General features: G+C 41.1%; 1 protein-coding gene across 7 annotated transcripts in view; it reads right to left on the bottom strand.

The window, feature by feature from the left end:
• FBXO38 (F-box protein 38) overlaps window positions 1-10,039 on the bottom strand; it is a 54,403-nt gene extending 44,364 nt beyond the window's left edge. For 3 of the 7 annotated variants that reach the window (XM_034999593.1, XM_034999599.1, XM_034999600.1), the window contains exons 1-2: window positions 9,949-10,039; window positions 1,428-1,618 (exon numbers count right to left, since the gene is read on the bottom strand). In XM_034999593.1, the coding sequence (XP_034855484.1) occupies window positions 1,428-1,555 (128 nt within the window). In that variant the 5' untranslated portion in view covers window positions 1,556-1,618; window positions 9,949-10,039. Of the gene's footprint in view, window positions 1-1,427; window positions 2,782-3,993; window positions 4,014-4,052; window positions 4,071-4,253; window positions 4,347-9,948 lie in introns of those variants that run through there. The other 4 variants (XM_034999596.1, XM_034999595.1, XM_034999597.1 and 1 more) reach the window with 4 other exon arrangements.
• Between the last annotated feature and the right edge of the window lie 8,205 nt (window positions 10,040-18,244).

Below are 18,244 nucleotides of genomic sequence, written 5' to 3'. Positions count from 1 at the left end.
AGGTCATGATATCAGGGTCCTGGGATCGAGTCCTACACTGGGCTCCCTGCTCAACGGGGAGTCTGCTTCTCCCTCTCCCTCTGCCCCTCCCCTTGCTTGTGCTCTCTCTAATAAATAAATAAAATATTTAAAAATAAAATAACATTTATCTGCAAATATTCAGTAATTTTTAAAAATTCAAAACCCTTGGGGTGCCTGGGTGGCTCAGTCGTTAAGCGTCTGCCTTCAGCTCAGGTCACGATCCCAGGGTCCTGGGATTGAGCCCCACATCAGGCTCCCTGCCAGGGAGCCGACTTCTCTCTCCCCCACTCCCTCCGCTTGTGTTCCCTCTCTTGCTGTGTCTCTGTCAAATAAATAAATAAAATCTTTAAAAAAAAAAATTCAAAACACTTTTAAGAACTTCATAAATAGTAATTTCCCCTAGGTAAATAAAATAGTGGAAAATCCAAATGCTTGGAAAAGTTCATTGGAACTGTGTAAGAGAAAAACTGGAAACAATCTAGATGTCAGACTACAAGGGAAAAGTTAATTATTGTGTCATAGTCTAGTGACTAAAATGCTCATTATGAAGACCATGTAGCAATATGAAAAAGGGCAGAGCAGGATCAGAACCACTAACGCTCAACAAGCATTTATGCTATCCAGTGTATTGAGTGCTTTAAAAGCATTATCTCACTGAATCTTTATAACAACATCTTTATTGATCCCTGGACCAAGGCAAGTAAGTGAAAAGACTCATGATTCAAACTCAGGTCTCCAACTCCAGAGACAAAGTGTGTTAGGGTTGTTTATTTGAATGGATAATGACTGAATGAAGAAAGCAGGGGAAACTGGAAGTGACAGGTTTTTGTTGTTTTTTGTTTTGGTTTCTTTGACTGTTGTTTATAATGTAGTGTGGACAAAAATATAATTTAAAAAAGGATTTTGAAAAAAGCTTTACCACAAAACAACTTTAATGTGTGCATGCATAAAGTAATGATGGATATTATTTCACAAAACTATGATTTCAATCACTCACATACATGTACATATAAAGAAAATGTTTCTCACTGTGGGTTGTAGTCAAAGTCAGAAACACTGCCTTATATTGTACACACATGGTGCCGTAATAAGAAAAGTCAACAAATCAGTTGCTAAGAATTCTGAGAAGCCTGAAATGTTAACGTAGTCTAGAGAATGGATATCCAGCAGAACTTAGTGCAACGAAAGTGGTGTTCCCTATCTTCACTGTCTGAGCTGTCCTACACGGTAGCCACAAGACATACAGGCTAGTGTAACTGAGGAACTGGACTGATTTTTCATTTCCTTTCATTTCAATTTAAATGCCATAGGTAGCTAGTAACTACCATACTAGAAAGCGCAGCTCTAGAATTTGCTTCTACTTAATACGTTCTAGCAGGGTAAAAGTCAACCAAACAAAATCTTACCTAAAAATATGGCAAAGCACTTCATGTGAAAGTTGATTCATATAGTCCTTTGTTTCATCAGATATTGTTTCCTCAGCTATTTCATTATTCATGAGACATGTTTTAACACTTTTCTTTCGTGGACCCATTGCTGTGTTATCTCCAGTATCAAAGAGCAAATCTTCCCTCTTGATAACTTGAATTCAAAGCACCTGAAAGCAAGAAGAGACTAGAGTAGACTACAGCACACCAACTCCAGACTCAGAAATTATCCCTAGAAAACCTAGTTTTGTAAAACAATGTTTATTTTAAAAAAGAAGGGTACAGACCACATTCAAATTAATAAAAACATTACACAAAATGCACAGAACATCTTTTTCTGAAGAGCAGTAGAGAATATAAAAATGCATTATTTAGAATGAGCAAAAAAATAAATAAAAATAAATAAAATCCAAGGAGTCAGGAGTTCTGGATTCTATTTTGTACTGTTGCTTCCTAACTAATTCACTCAATTTTCCCAAGCATCAATTTCTTTACCTGTAAGGTAAGATAGTTAAACTAGGTAACAAAACCCCTTCCAGTTCTGGGATCTCCTTATTCTAGGACTGCCCCTCACAAAGAAGGTAGAAGAGAAATGTTGGGTTCTAGTCCTGATCTGCCAAACTACTTTTATGAACTTGAGTCACCTTTTAATTCTTCATTTTCCGACCTATAAAGTGAGGGTAAGATTAGACTCTACCAGTGGGTCCCAGGCCCCTTTATAAATCTGATATGAACTACAGACCTTCTGCTCAAAAACTAAACACTATTTACGTACAATTTCAGATGGAGAATAAAATCACCCCTTTCCCTCTCCTGTAAACATTAAGGAGCAAAGGTTAATTCTCTTTTGTGTCAAATGTATGGTTTGTCTGTGTTTTAAATAAGCTTTGGTGACAGAGGAAGAGAGGGGAGGGAGAAAAAGGAAGGGACGGAGGGTAGATGGAGAATTAAAGTCAGATGAGCAGGCACTCAAAGGGCTTTGTTTTATTTTATTGGTCAGGTTAAGAGGGAACCATATAAAAACAGTGTCCTTTAAATAGCATTATCAACTATCACTGGTAAAATTCTTAAAAATGATTTGGACTCAAACTCAGAGAACTCTAGATCAGAGCTTAAACTACATCACGCTGCAGTGATGCACAGAAGTGCAGTTCCAAACCAGTGCATCTCTAGGAATAGTATCTGTTCCATTTCATGTACCACCTTTTCCTTTTTCCTAATTATAATCCTTTACTATTAAAACTTTCTAAAGCGGACTACATGCTTCTATTTTCCTACAAGGTGAACTCAATAAAAGCTTAACCTTTTCTTGATGACCTCAGGTTATCAATATGAATATCCATTATATTCTGTGATACCTCTCCTCAGAGCTATGAAGTCTGTGGAGTTCCTGGGGATTCTTTGCTTTACAAATAAATGGGAGCAAACTACATGGCTAAGTGAATCCTCAGATTTCCTGTGCCTGTGTGTGTTCTGGTCTCTTCCCTCACTGACAGGTCACTTGTAACTTCTCACAGGTGGCAGCATGCTCACTTCTCCCTGCATTCCACACACGCTCATGTGCACAGACACATCCCTATACCTACCTCTAAGCCCCCCTCTAATTTGTTGCCTCTTCAGCTATGGCCTAGGAAACCAATGAAATACTTTCACACAATTGTGTGCTGATTAGCATCATCAGACACCTAGCAGTACAGGCCTAAGCAATTCTGCAAAGAGTTGGTGCATGAGCTACCTTGCACCGAATTTGTGACATCTCTTTTGCCTTCTCAAAAGCTTATATGTATGTTGTCCATCCCATTTTGGTTAACAGCCTTGGGAGAAATAAAAGTTTGTACTTAGAACTCCCCACAAAAAAAGTTATAAATATACTCACCTGTTTCTATCACTGCCCACCTTTTCCTATTCACTGCCCTCTCCCCAGGAAAATGAATCTTTCCATCTTACAATGGCTCCCAAAACTGCTATAAGGTTATTTTGACCTCCTCCTCATGAAATCCAATAGGCTCTCTTCAAGGCTCCCCCCACCTGACCCATCTGTAGTATGGGCACTGCTAACCACTCTTTCCTTGAAATCCTCACATCATGCGACCCCCAAAGTGATATTCTCTTGGTCCTCTTCATTCCTCTATGACCACTCCTCAGTCTCCTCTGCCAATTCACCCTAGAATCCTCTTCCGCCTGGGGCAACTGTATCCACTCTCAGCACTTCCACTACTGCTACTACAAAGACACCTCAAAAAAAAAAAAAAAAAAAAAGAGAATCCACTTCTAGCTCCTATCTCTCTTGAGTTCTGACCTTTACTTCCTCTCAGAAACCTTCATCTCAGTATCTTGAACATCTTCAAAAATATTATGTCCAAACTGAACTCCCTCCACAACCACCACCATTCCTCTCCCAAAACACATTCACACACAGACACACACACCTACTTTCCCTACTCTAGTTTACCATATGCCCAAATCAGAAACTGTGAAATCAGCCTCAATATGTTGTGCTCTCTCACTTCCCAGTCACTTGATTGGCTATTCTTACCAATCTTACCACAAAACATTGCTCTTGCATCCACTTCCGCAGGCTTTTAGGCCTCTATCAACCCTCACCTGGGCGACTGCAATGGCTTCCTCAGTGATGTCCCCAGGGCCTGGAACAAAGCCCACCACACAATACCCACAATAAGTAATTTGCTGAATCAATGCTTACCATACCATCCTCCACACTGAAACCAGAATAATCTTTTTAAACCATTCCTGAGTGTGTATTAAGTGAAAAAATTGAGATGTGGATTATTTCAAAAGTATTACCTCATTTGTGTAAGAGAAAAAGGACAAATATGCTCCTGTTTGCATGGGACGTTTCTGGAAAGGCCCACAACAAAGTATCAACAGTGGTTACCTCTGGGGAGAAAAGAGGTTTAGGAAAGTAGTTAAGATTACTTTTCCTACTCTTCTCCATTATTTGAAAATTTAGATTTGTTTTGTATATTATACCTCTCAAAAAACAAACAAACAAAAAACAAATCAGCCTACAAGAAATCCCAGCTTCCACAGGATAAAATCTTTCCAGTCTCATCCCATGGCACCTTCCCAATCTCATCTTTCAATCCTTAACCCCTTGTCCTTCAGGACACTCGCTCCTGCCACACCAATATCCTCAGTTCCCCCAAACATTGATCTTTCATTCCTAATAAGCTATTAACTCTGACTAGAATGTCCTTTCCCTCCCTTTTTTGCCTAAAACAGCACTAATCTGTTTTCAAAATCTAGTTTAAATGTTAAGTCCTCTGTGAAAACTTCTCACCTCTTTCGAGCTCCCTGTTGAGACTTAACATATGCTTCTCCTATAGAAACTTGTGTAGTATTTTTTTGGCCACGTTTCGGCCAGGAAAAGGGAAAGAATCTCAATCTCCTGCATCTATGTGAAAACAAGTCTTTACTCATAATAAATCCTCAAATATCTAATGTATGAACATCCATCAGTCTTTCCATTATTCCAGGTGCATCCAGTAGCTTCAAGGCTGCTAGGAGCCACCTCATTGTCCTCTGAGCATCCTGTTTGCCACCACAGCACTCAAAGATCTCAGCAACGAGCTTATAACCCTGGCAAAAATGCAATCAGATTTTAATCCAATCAGGAAACACAAAACAAATAGCTACCTGCACCTACAAATGCCTCAACAAGACTATTAACCAGTTTCGACCAATCCAACCATGGATGAATTCTCCAGCTCTCATATCTCAGCACATGCTTCACTTTTAAGAATCTTGACAGCTCTAACCTTCCATGAATACCATGTTCTTGACTTTTCATCCTGTAAGTAAAAATTTTTCTTAGCCTTTCTCCCTTCTTTTTCTTCACCAAAACCACACCACTATTTACACCCTCATCTTATGATTCTCTTTTGCTGTTCCTTATTATTTTGCAAGCTGTGATTTTGTGGGAATCAGATTTAATAGCCCCATTGTACAACCAACACTTGAATTTTTAAACCAAACAGACTGCACCTTAAATATCATTGGGTTTATAAAAGTTCACTTGTTTAGAATTCAGAAATATTTACTCACAGATATGACTTTATACAACATTATGCAGAGATCAGGTCCCTAGCAAGCCCACAAAAACCTATTTAACTTACAGTACGCATTAACACTAACTATCGAAGGGCCTAAATTAGCAGCACTAACAAAATTTTAGGTGGAATTATATATATATACATATATATTTATTTTCTATATGATGCCTAGAATTGAAGACTTACTCATGTAGCTACCTACTTGGCAGCAAGTGTAGTGACTCCCCGGCTCTAAGCGTCTGGTGGGGTGCTTGTGGAGATGAACACCAGGGTAAAAGATAAGATCTCCATCCCACATCTAGGGGGCTTAACAGATCAGGACCCACAGCCAGGGAAAGCCATCAGTCCTCTCCAAGTAGGTGTCTTAGAAATATCCAGGAGATAAAGAGCCTCCTCGTTAAAGGATTCATTTAGTTGCCCTTACTACCAGTCAAACTCTATAAAGGACAACAAAATTATCTCCACTAAGGTTGGCTTCATCTTCATTGAAGTGGCTATGCCAAGAGTAACAGAGGCCTGGCAACCCTATATGAGAAGAAAACAGGATACAAGACAAGCAAAATCCAAGTGATGATGGCATCTCTCCTGTCTGTGAACCCTCTCTCTCTTAATTGCTTTTCTTTTAGTGGGATGAGGGATAAAAGCAAGTGAGAATGGGAAAGTAGCCTTCCATATCTTGGTTTCTTCCTACCCCTATATCCAACATATCACCTTTTGCCACTTGAGAAACTCAACAAGGCAGGGAAGGTGCAAAGCAGCAGTAGATTAGAAGGGAAAGAGCAAAGGAGGAAAAAGCAACAGTAGGTAAAGATGAAACACTGAAGCGGGGCTAGCAGAGGAGTTAGAGAGGGTAAGGGAGAGATGACTATAAATAATAGGTGAGTATAAATATGTGAAGAATATATTTTGCAGCAGCAGGTGTTATTTCTAGGGTTAGCCAAGTTCTGGAGACTCAGACTCTAAACCTCAAAGAAATGTCATTCTGACAGAAGTATAGAATCCCAGAATGTCAAAAGCTGAAGGGGCCCTCAAAGACTATCCAGTCACACAGTTCTTAATTTTTTGTGCGTCACAACCCCATGTGAGACTATGGTGAAAGCTGCACATCCTCTCCCCAAGAGGAAAATAAAACATACCTCAGACTCATGCACGATGAATTTCATACACAATTTCAGGGGCTTCACAGACACATCAAAGCTCATCCAGAGGTCCTTACCTAAGACCAGCTCCCTCAATTTCCAGATGGACAAACAGAACCAGAGAAGGTAAGTCACTTGCCCAAGGGCACGTATTAAGTGTCCTTCAAACTTCTCAGCCTACACTAGACACCTATCATCAAGTCAGGCTCCGCACCTCGGCTGTCCCTCCGCATTCCAGAGCTATGCCCCAGTACTCCAAGATGGGCTTCTGGATGCTCTGACAGAACTGATGCTGACCACACCCTGCTTCACAAATTAGGGTTTGTGGTCCATCTAATTTAGGGTCCCACACCACAGCTTTTAGCAGTCCTGGGTATCCTACAGTCTTTCGGTGGCAGACCTTAGCCACTGGAAGCATCTTTTTCGTCTGGGTGGTGCAAGTACATTCTAAGTAGTAAGCCTGAGTTATCTATGTGTGTTCTTTAAGCCAGGGGTCCTTTTGTAATAGTTTCTCTTAGGTGTGCTCTTCTCCTTCCAACTGGCCAGTTCAAATCTCCTCTCTGCCCAAACAGAACTACACTATCCTCTATTAATTCAGTTCATTCTGTTTGCTCCCAAATTTATCCCCATCTTTTAATCCCCAACCCTTAAGGCTATCTCCACCGCTTGCAGGGGAGCACTAACATTTCCTTGCAATATCAAGTTCTTTTCCTTTTAGTCCTCTATTTCCACTGTAGAGGTTTTAACACTTACTATTCACAATTCTGAGAATGGCTGATATCTATAAAAATCCTATATAAATCCACTCCTTCACTCCCTAAATGTCACATCTAAAAACCTTCCTATACCTCTACCATCCTGCCAACATCCTCCACCATCCCTGACTTATTCTACTAATTAATCCTTTCCTCAGATCACACCAGGCCTTCCCAGGTGCATGTTTATCTCTTATTAACACACTTTACAGGGCAGAGATAAACCAACTTATCTTACAACTAACCAGAAAACTTAGGGATCTCTTGTTCTATAAAATTTTCATAATTCTGAACCAATTTCTCATTCTGTATCTAATAACAATTCTATGGAGAAACTCCTTTTCTTGATTGCTGTTATCTGTTCATCCATCTATCTCCTCTATCACTTACTGCCTACTAAGTGCTAGGTGGTGACAAAGTCTTTCTTCCCTTGAAACTTAACTGTCTTAGAATGCAGACAGACTCTAACACCAGTTTCTTATAACTCAGTCATTTCCAATACTATAGTTTAAATTACCTTTCATTACCCTCATCAAAAATACCTTTCTCCCATTTAAAACTTCCCCACGTCTTCAATCATCTATCTGGTCCCTGGGATCATGACCTGAGCCGAAGGCAGACGCTTAACAACTGAGCCACCCAGGCACCCCTGGCCTTCAGGTTCTAATGCCTTTCTTTAGTTTCTATTGGCTTCAGCTTGCTCTTATCAAAATAATATTGCATGTCACTTAATCTGACCTAACATCATAGATCCTAACATCAATCATAGAGCTTTTATGTCTACCTAGGATAGCCTCTCTTGCCTAAAGAAGTGCCACACCACATCTACCAAACTGCTTAAATAAAGAACAAACAAACAAACACAGAATTCGAGTGCCAAAAGGGTCTAGGAATCATCCAGTCCAACCCTTCATCTTCTCGATAAGGAAAAGTGAGGCCCAGAGAGGTAAGCTGGCTTGTCCAAATATACAAAGTCAGAAAGTATGAGTCCTGAAGCAAGGATACAGGTCTTAAACTCCAGTGCAGACTAATTTTATTTTACTATGTCACTTCACCTTACTGAAGCCTCATTTTTCCTTTTTCTCTTATGCTATGCCTTAGTGTATTTTTCACTTAAGTGTATCCCTGCAGGCATACATTCATTTAAACAAACACACACAAGGGGTGCCTGACTGGCTCAATTGGTAGAGCATGCGGCTCTTGATCTCGGGGTTTTTAGTCTGAGCCCCATGCTAGGTGTAGATTATTTTAAAATAAAATCTTAAAAAAAAATAAACACACACATACAAGTCTATATTCCTTACCCTAAGAGAACATAAGAATCACAGCACTGCAAATTTTGAAAGGAGGAAAGGACCCTCAGGGATTACCTAAACCAGTAACTGTCAGAAGTTAAAAATTACAAGCACAGATTTTTCAATCTACAGGACTACTCAATATGTAGCTTTCCACATCCCACCGCTTCTCTCCCCCAGAAAATCATGGTCTTATAGAGCCATTATTTTATTCTTCAGTTGTGCTGAGAGTACGGGAAAGAGAATGAAGAACCAGTGACCTAATCCAATGTGCTCATTTACCAGGTGAGAAATCTCAAGTCCAGAGAGTCCAAAGGAATTTGCCCAAAGTGCCAGCAAGTTAATAGCAGGTTTAAGACAAAAAAACCAAGATCTCCCATTCTTCACGCAGTTGTGTTTTCACACTGCTGGTCTAGATTTATAAAACAAAGTCGTCAGGACAGAGCTTCCCCCTGCACAAGAACCCTCCTAAGTGGCCCTTGGCCAGTTTGGTGCCTGGAAAAATATGGTAGACATCTCTTATCAGTCAACTCCTGGCTATCCAGGAGGCAGGAAGACAAGCCTTTCAGGTCTGTCTCTAAGGAAAGACCCCTTTAAAGGGAGTTGAGAACCTGATCTTCGGAGCTAGGAGAAGCGTTAAGAGGCAACTAACATTTTCATTTTACAGATAAGCAAACTGCGCTACAGAGAGGGTAATGGAACTGGGCAAGGTCACACAGGGAGTCGGTGGCGAGGTAAGACTAGAACTTGAGGCTCCTGATCCCAGGGCTGGCCGCCTCTCAAAGATGTATTCATTGCGTCTTGCTCAGAGACCTCTCAGTACGCTGACTGCCGGTCTTCCCTAACGTACTGGCTTAAATACTGACAACGTTAAAATCGTAGAATGCGTGACGCCCGGGGTGGGATGGTGTCCCATAAATTGCCCAGGCCAACCCCCCACCCCGCCCCCCATTCTGAGGGAACCAAGACTCAGAGAGGGTTCTTTATGCTAGAATCTTCGGCCAGATCTGGACAAGGTAAGCAAACCTCTCAACCAGGGCCTACAAGGCCAAGACCCACAAACTCAATCCCAGCTCTCCCGGGAGCTCTAGGCCTGAAAGGAGCCCAAGACCGAGAGCCCAGGCGGTCGGGAGCCCGGGAGCCCCGGAGCCCCCATCCGGCCGCCTCCACCCCGCCGCCCACACCCCCGGCTCTGCCGCCCGCCGCCGGTCCCCGGGTCCACTCGGCCGCCGCCTCACCTACTCCGGCCCTCCGTCTGTTATTGTGGTTGAGAGGGAGGGAGAAGCGCGACCGACACTTCCCGCGGCCCCCACCGCCGCGGCGCTTCCGCTTCCGCCGCCGCTCGGGCATTTCCGGAGGGTTGCCTTCCGGGGCTGGGCTCGTTCCTCGTGTCCGTGTTGGGTGTGGGACGCAGGCGTCGAGTCACGGCAGCCATGTTGAGTGTGGCAGTTCGTGAGGCGCTGGAGCCGGTCCATCTTACCGCGGCGGCATTGCCGCGCCGGAAGTGCTTAGAGTCGGAGGCGGGGGAGGCAGTTGCTTTTCTGTGGTTCGCAACTTAGTTCGCCGGTGTTCGGCGGCTTTGGGTAAGCTTTTGGACCTTGCGTTTGGCATTTGCAAAACGACTGCGTTCCATTAGGGATTTTTCCAGAATTCGTTTAGCTAAAAAAAGAGAATTTTTTTTTTTTTTTTTTTTTGGAGAAGGGTCGCGGGGGACAGTTTGAAGATGTTAATGTTAAATCAGCTCTTCTCTATTTTGGGGACGTTGTTTCTGCACGTAATTAACAGCGTTTTATACGTTTCAAAAGGCTCTCACATGAGTATCTCATTAAGAACTCCCTACCACTCTGACATATGGGCAGGAATCACTTAATCGGTTTTTTTGTTTAATGGATAAAAATTTATCTTCAGAGGTTGATTTACTCAATGTCACACAGGTGGACTGAAACGCAAAATTTTGCCCTCCACATCCCACGTTCTTGCCGCTGCATACATGTAAGTAAAATGGACTAAAATGCATAAATTAAAGTAGATACAAATAACCTTTAGGAAAGTTAGTGTGCATGAGACCCAATTTGACAAGACACAAGGCCAACTAGACGGTTCTGCCGTAGAACGAACTGAAGATGGATTTTGGAAGGGGGGCGCCGTCCTTCCTAGTCCTTTCTTGATGCCAAACCTGGTTTTTCCTCTTTCCCTACTATGGTTTGGCATTATGGGTTTCAGCTTCTCATGGCAGTCACAGTTCTAGCTATGCAATTCCAGGTGTCAAACCATGTGTCTTGATTTAGGGCTCTGGGAAGAAAAAGCAACAAAGCCTCATCATATTTATATACTGTTCATCTTAATCCCCACTTTCATATTACATTATTCATGTAAGTGAAAATAAAGTCCCGTTGCCATGTTAGTTGCTTCCATCGATTTCTTTCACATTTGAACTTAAATAAATCAAACAGTAAAACAAACCTTGGCTTTTTCCGTTTTCTGGATTATTTAGAAAAACAAATAGGAATTATATATGAAAGTGTCTAGCACTGAGCCTGGCATAGATACAAGTGATTCAATAAAGTTTATTTCAGTGCAAATGGGTTGAATCTTTATTTGAATATATTATTGAATGTGGTTAGCATTCCTCCTTCAGTAAAGAGTACTATGGTGGGACCAAAATACTCACAAATAAGATACGTTTCCTACTTCAAATTTAGAAGGGAAGCAAAAGCTTATGTACAAATACTTTTATAAATGCTGAATAGAGATGTTTTCTGAGTGCTATGAGTGCCTGCTGTCTATAAGTAGACTTAAAAACTAGCTTTAACATTCTTTTTCTAAGATTTTATTTATTCATTTGTGGGGGGCGGGGAGCAGAGGGAGAGGAACAAGCAGACTCCCTGCTTAGTGCAGAGCCAGACGTGGGGCTCAGTCTCAGGACCCCGAGATCATGACCTGAGCCAAAATCAAGAGTTGGACACTTAACCGACTGAGCCACCCAGGTGCCCCGGTTTTAGCATTTTAAGGTAGAAGGTGTGCATCCCTTTACCTCCAAGATTTTTTTGTTCCTTGGTGATGTGGGTTTTTATTAGAGTCCTGAGCTAGTGTTCCCTGCTCTCATACAGTAGCATCATCAGGGAAGCTCTTCCCTCTACAGAGAAATCTGCCCTATACTAAATGGCTCTGAACCACTGTGGGTTTTTTTTTTTTTTAAATTCTTACTCCCTGCTTTTTAATTAATTTTTTAAAGATTTTATTTTTATTTCATTCACGAGAGACAGAGAGAGAGGCAGAAGGAGAAGCAGGCTCCCCCGAGGAACAGGGAGCCTGACGCAGGACTGGATCCCAGGACCCAGGCGCTTAACTGAGTGAGCCACCCAGCCACCTCTTAATTAAAATTTTAAATACCTCTTACTTCTCATACTCCCATAGGTTCTAGCACCAGCCTCTCTTCTCCCTTGAAATGTCTTAGGTCCTTAAATAGGGGCTGAACATTTGTTGGAAGGTCTTAACACTTAAGAGAACAAGCTCTGGTTGAGGATAGGGGACAGGGTTTGTTAGGTCCCCTTATGGCTATGGGGCCTGTGTAATGCAAAACTGCAGGAGGTACCATGCACATTGGGGTCATCCACATTACGCTTGGAGTCAAGTAATGTGCAGAACTCAGCTATGAATTAAATACAGGATTTTTTGAGAAGTATATCCTTTTATAGCTGCTTCAGCTGAGAAACTGTGTATTCAGTGGTCAGCAATGCAGGCTTTACAATTTTAGAAGTTTAGAAAGATCTGCTTCAAGTGTGAGTTCCTCTGCTTACTGGCAGAGACCATGAGCAAGCATTTCAATTCTCAGCTTCAGGTTTGCCAAGTAAAAATGGACATCATTATGGTACCTACATAATAAACCACAGCAGAATTTAGTGGTTAAACACAATTTGTTATTCTGTGGGTTGACTGGATTTGGCTGGGTGGTTCGAGCTTGGGGTCTCTTACACATTTGCAGTCAGATGTCAGCTGAAACTATAGTTAACTTCAGGCTCAAATGAATGTCATGTTATTGGCTATTCAGGCTGGAAGCTCCCTAGGGGCTCAGCTAGAGCTATCCAACAGAGTGCCTGCACATGGCCTCTTTCTCTGGTTTGGGTTTCTCACCACAAAGTGCTTGCTTAGGGGGCTCTCAGAGACCATAAATGCAGAGAGTGAGCTGTTCCAAGCAGTAAAGTAGGACTTATGATCTAGCCTTGGATCCCAGAAGTTACTTCTGTCACAGTCTATTGGTCAAGAAGACACTAAGCCAGCCTAAATTCAAGGGGAAAAGAGTAAGACTCCACCTCTTAATCGAAGGAGTAGCAAAGAATTTGTGGCCATCTTTAATTTACCACACTACCTCATTTATTTGTTTTTAATTTATTTGGACATACGTACGTTTTATCAGCACAGGTAACAAAAAGAAAGCCTGGTAACCCCACCAGTACAAATAGTTTTGAGTCTGCATGTGAATCATTCTTTACATGCTTTTTAATTGTGTAAAAATATACATAACATAAAATTTACCATCTTAAACATTTTTAAGTGTGGACTTCAGAGGCATTTAGTATATTTACATTGCCATGCAACAATTACTACCAGCCACCTCCAGAACTTTTTTTTTTCTCTTCCCAAATTGAAACTCTATACCAGTTAACTCCCATCCCTGCCCACCCCCCAGCCCCTGGCAACTATTGCACTTTTTGTCTCTAGATACAAATCATATTATTTTTTGTCCTTTTGTGTTTGGCCACTTTCACTTAGCATAATGTCTTCAGGGTTCATCCCTGTTGTGTCATGTGTCAGAATTTCCTTCCTTTTTAAGGTTGAATAATACTCCATTGTATGTATATACCACATTTTGTTTGTCCATTCATCCATTGATGGACATTTGGGTTGTTTCTACCTCTTGGCTATTGTGAATAATGCTTCAGTTACCATGAGTATGCAAATATCTCTTCTAGATCTACCCTTCCATTCTTTCACATATATATCCAAAAGTGGATTGCTGGATCATATGGTAGTTTTATTTTTAATTTTTCCATTCAGCTGCACCATTTCACATTCTCACCAGCAGAGCACAAGGATTCCAATTTCTCCACATCTTTGCTCTCTTCTGTTTTTTTTTTGTGAGGAAATATTTGTAACCCACTTAGTGCCTGGCATGCATCAAAAACTCCACAAAGCTTAGCTGTTATTATTTGACTGTCCAGAGCCCTCTTTTCTTTCCTTCTTCTCGCCTATAGTTGAAGTTGCAAGGGCTGAACTCTTAGCATGTGGTATTTCTGAAGTTCATTTTCAAAGCATTTTACACTTTCCCAAGTTACATAAGGAAGTGCTAAGGAAGGATATTGTACATAGGTATATGCATAGAGAATTGCAGTTTCAAAACCAAACACAAGGTGGTAGATTAGGAAAAAAATCCAAAAATATAACAACAATAAAAAAAACAAAACAAGAGAGAATGAAGGAAGGTAGGAAGAGAAAGAGAAACAGGAAAAGGAAAAACCTGCATGGGAGGCTTTTGTAAGCCTGAGCTCTGAGTAAAGCATTAAGCAACAAGGCCTTTGCTTTTTATTTTTATTTTTATTTTGGACCAGACTACACCAGATCAAAGTTATGTCACAGGAAAGTGAAAAGATTGAGGATGAAACTTAAGAAACTAACAAGCTTTAGGGACGCCTGGGTGGCTAAGTCGTTGGGCATCTGCCTTTGGCTCAGGTCATGATCCCAGGGTCCTGGGATCAAGCCCTGCATCAGGCTCCCTGCTCAGGGGGAGACCTGCTTCTCCCTCTCCCCCTGCTTGTGTTCCCTCTCTTGCTGTCTCTCTCTGTCAAATAAAAAAATAAAATCTTTAAAAAAAAAAGAAAAAAGTGACAAGCTTTCTTTTTACAATTACTTGTGTTGTGTTTTCCCTGTCACTACCTCTAGGGCAGGTCTTTTAGCCTGATCTCTAGAGATATCAGAGCACAGAAGTTACTCTTTAGAAAATTGTTTGAAATGTCAAGAGCTATTTACGTTCAGTCGACATTTATTAAAAAGATTTCATGGAACCTGGGAATATATTAGACACTAGGGTGGCAGAGATGACCAGGAACCAGTCTCTGCTCCTAGGCAGGCTGGGAGACATGTTCTGAACAAAGAACACTTCAGGGGAATGCCAGGATGCCCTGCAGCACAGCGGGCACCCAGTGAGTCCAAGCTGTTTGCAGCTACACTTGAAATAACTGCTGAGCACCCTCTTTAACTCACTTTTCCTCCCACTATGGGCTTCTGTGTCACTGCTTCTTAATTGTGCCCCTGTCTCAATCGTCCTGGCTCTAGCCTCTCCCCTGCAAAGTCTTACTTTGATTGTGTTTGTTTTGGTTTTGCATTCTTTTAATCACAGTGTCACTCTACCGGTCATTTAAATACATCATCACATTTAATCCAATGAATTCTGTGACCTACGTACCGCTTACGCCGTTTTATAAACAATGCAACTCAGGTTCAGAGTGGTTAAGTTTTTTGCTAAAGTTCACACAGCTAGTAAATTGCAGAGAATTATTATGAAATCTGAGCTATCTAACTTCAAAACCCATATTCCTCATTACTAAATGGTACACTCTTGTAATTTTTTCCTCCAAATGAAAATCTGATTAATCTTCCTAAAGCATACTGTGCATTATAATGGCTCTTTTGTGATTGAATTTTTAACCTTCATGTATACATTTGTAACTTGTCAATCAGATGTCCAAGGCCCAATACACATTGGTTGTGGCCTACCATTTAAATCTCGTTTCCCTTCACAGTGTGTTCCAGCTGCACACGGGAGTCCCTGTTTGCCCTTGCATACCCTGTGGCTCCCCCTCATGTTAGCTGAGTGAGCAAGTTACCTCCCTCTAAGTAGAAGGTGAATCAGTGTCATTCAGCTATTACAAGGAAAGAAATGGAAGATGGGCCCCTAGGTGGACCCAGTACTGCAACAGAAACTGATGGTCCTTAAATTCCAAAGATAACAGGGAGAGAACAGTTGTAATTTTTTAAAACTGATTACATTTTGGGCCTCACGTGGTTCATTCATTCAATATATATTTCCTGAGTGCTTGCTCTGGGGTCAGGCATTGGACTAGGTGCAAGGAAACAATTGTGATGGCAAACCTTCCATTTGGTAAGGGAAGACAGATAAATAAGCATAGAGGTGAATTGGTTTCTCAAAATTGAACAGATGTGGGGGGTGGGTACACAGTTAAGTTTTATTGAATGAAGGAATTCATGAATGAATGGATAAATCTAATACACTCAGTTTTTCCTTTTAAGTGCTTCAATTGCTTCATAAACAAAACCAAATAAACTTTATAATTCTATTCAAGTAAACATATAAGTATGGCAAATGACAACTTCTCAAAATGCCAGTAATATTTATTTTTATTTATTTATTTTTAATTTTTTTTGAAGATTTTATTTACTTATTTGACAGAGAGAGACACAGCAAGAGAGGGAACACAAGCAGGGGGAGTGGGAGAGGGAGAAGCAGGCTTCCCGCTGAGCAGGGAGCCTGATGCGGCGCTCGATCCCAGGACCCTGGGATCATGACCTGAGTCGAAGGCAGACGCTTAATGACTGAGCCACCCAGGCGCCCCACCAATAATATTTAGTTTTAACAAAATTCTTATTCTTTCAACTTAAAATTCTAAGTTTAAATCAATACTCAATCAAAAACTTTGAATTAGAATAAGATTCATTCCATTCTATTCTTTAATATGCTGTATTTTCTTAAGACATATTTATGACATTTATAGATTGTTTCTGAACACATAGTAATAATGTAGATATAATTTAAATCTTCATTTCTATATTTACATTGAATCTTTGGGGGATTATAAGACACTTAATCATGTAAAAAAAAATTCTGTTTCCTATGTCTGGGGATTGTAGTTGCATATTAATTGGAGGTGTGTTGGACTGGATCCCAGTATTCCCTTCTTCCCACCCCCACCCCTTTTCCTTTTGGCTCATGAGCAGTAAGGACACTTGACTGGGGAGGTAGCAGCCATTATCTCCTCATGTAGATGAAGTCTGTAAGAGAGATGATAAAACCAGCACTTAAAGACTAGCAGAGGGTAGAGATGGACTCCTGGTATTGTTTAAGTCTGTGGCTGCGCTTGAGTTAAGACCCACCCTGAATTCTCCTAATTGCATGAACCCACACTTTTCTTATTTAGCCTAAGCTAAGTTGCAGTTGGATTTTCATCACTCTTTTTTTAAGATTTATTTATTTATTTATATGAAAGAGAGAGAGAAGGGAGGGACAGAGAGGGAGAGGGAGAGAGAGAATCTCAAGCAGACTCCATACTGAACACAGAGCCCAACACGGGGCTCAATCTCACGACCCTGAGATCATGACCCAAACCTAAACCAAGAGTGGGATGCTTAGCAAACTGAGCCACCCAGGTGCCCTGGATTTTCATCACTCTTAACCAAAAGAATCCTGATATATTTCCTATGATTGCTAGCCATTGTCCTCCCTTATTGTTTCAAACCTTTACAAAACATTTGTTACCCCAAATAGCCTTGAAAGTGCTTGAGGAATGAAGGAAGATGGGGAAGGCCTCACTTGTACCAAAGTGGTAGGGAGTGAGGCATCAGTATCAGGTGAAACGAGAAGCTGATGGAGAACTCTGCAAAATTAGAGATACAGAGCAAGTAGTAAAAACATAAATGCCCTGGGGTCCTTTTACCAAACTTCCCATGGTTTGTGGAATGGGAAGTCAAATAATTTTGTATGTGTCTGAAAGCCTGTTTGAAAGCATGTTTTCCAGAAGGCTTAGATCTCTAGGTGACATTTCCTTGCTTTCTACCAAAATAGTAAAGTGTTATTATGATACAAAAGGGCTAAATAGTTAATTGTAATAAGGCAAAAAAAAAAAAAAAAATAGCAGGGGATTGAGTTTTGCACAGGCCTGAGGGCAACCTCAGACTCAGGGGAGGAAAGATGGCATCCAGAAAGGATAGTGTTGACGCATCTGTTGTTTTTGCTTGATTTTCATTCATTTATCCTGGCAATAGTGCCTCAATATTCCTTTGGGGAATAATTCTTTATCCTCTTCTAGTCCCTATAGAGGGGCTGCATCACCCCCGGCTCCTGTGGTGTCTTATAATTCAGGCCATTTCAATGAGCATTAAGCATGTCTGTAGCCATAGCTTGTAGACTGATTCGGGAATCTTATTCCAACTAGTCTAATAAGCCTCAAATCATTTATTAGAAGTTTTAGGAAAGGAAAGCGGCCTTCTACTGAAACTGTTAAGTCTAGAACTGCTTAGATCTGTCACAGGGATGAGGGTGGGGTGGGGTGGTTAATGTCTATCTGAAAAGGAAGACAACATCAAGGAAAGCATGGATGGATCCCAAAAACGGAGAGAAAAAATTCTGGCAACTTTTTCTGAAACTCTCATCTAGCCATATCTGAGTTCAGAGATTCCTCTTGACTTGTCAAGTGTAGGGACCATAGAGATTGCCACACACACACTTTTTTTTTTTTTTTT

This window comes from Mirounga leonina, unplaced genomic scaffold (assembly GCF_011800145.1).
Source record: "Mirounga leonina isolate KUSES-001 unplaced genomic scaffold, KU_Mleo_1.0 Mir_99, whole genome shotgun sequence".
NCBI classification, from domain to species: Eukaryota; Metazoa; Chordata; class Mammalia; order Carnivora; family Phocidae; genus Mirounga; species Mirounga leonina.
This window is presented reverse-complemented; position numbering and strand designations above follow the sequence as displayed.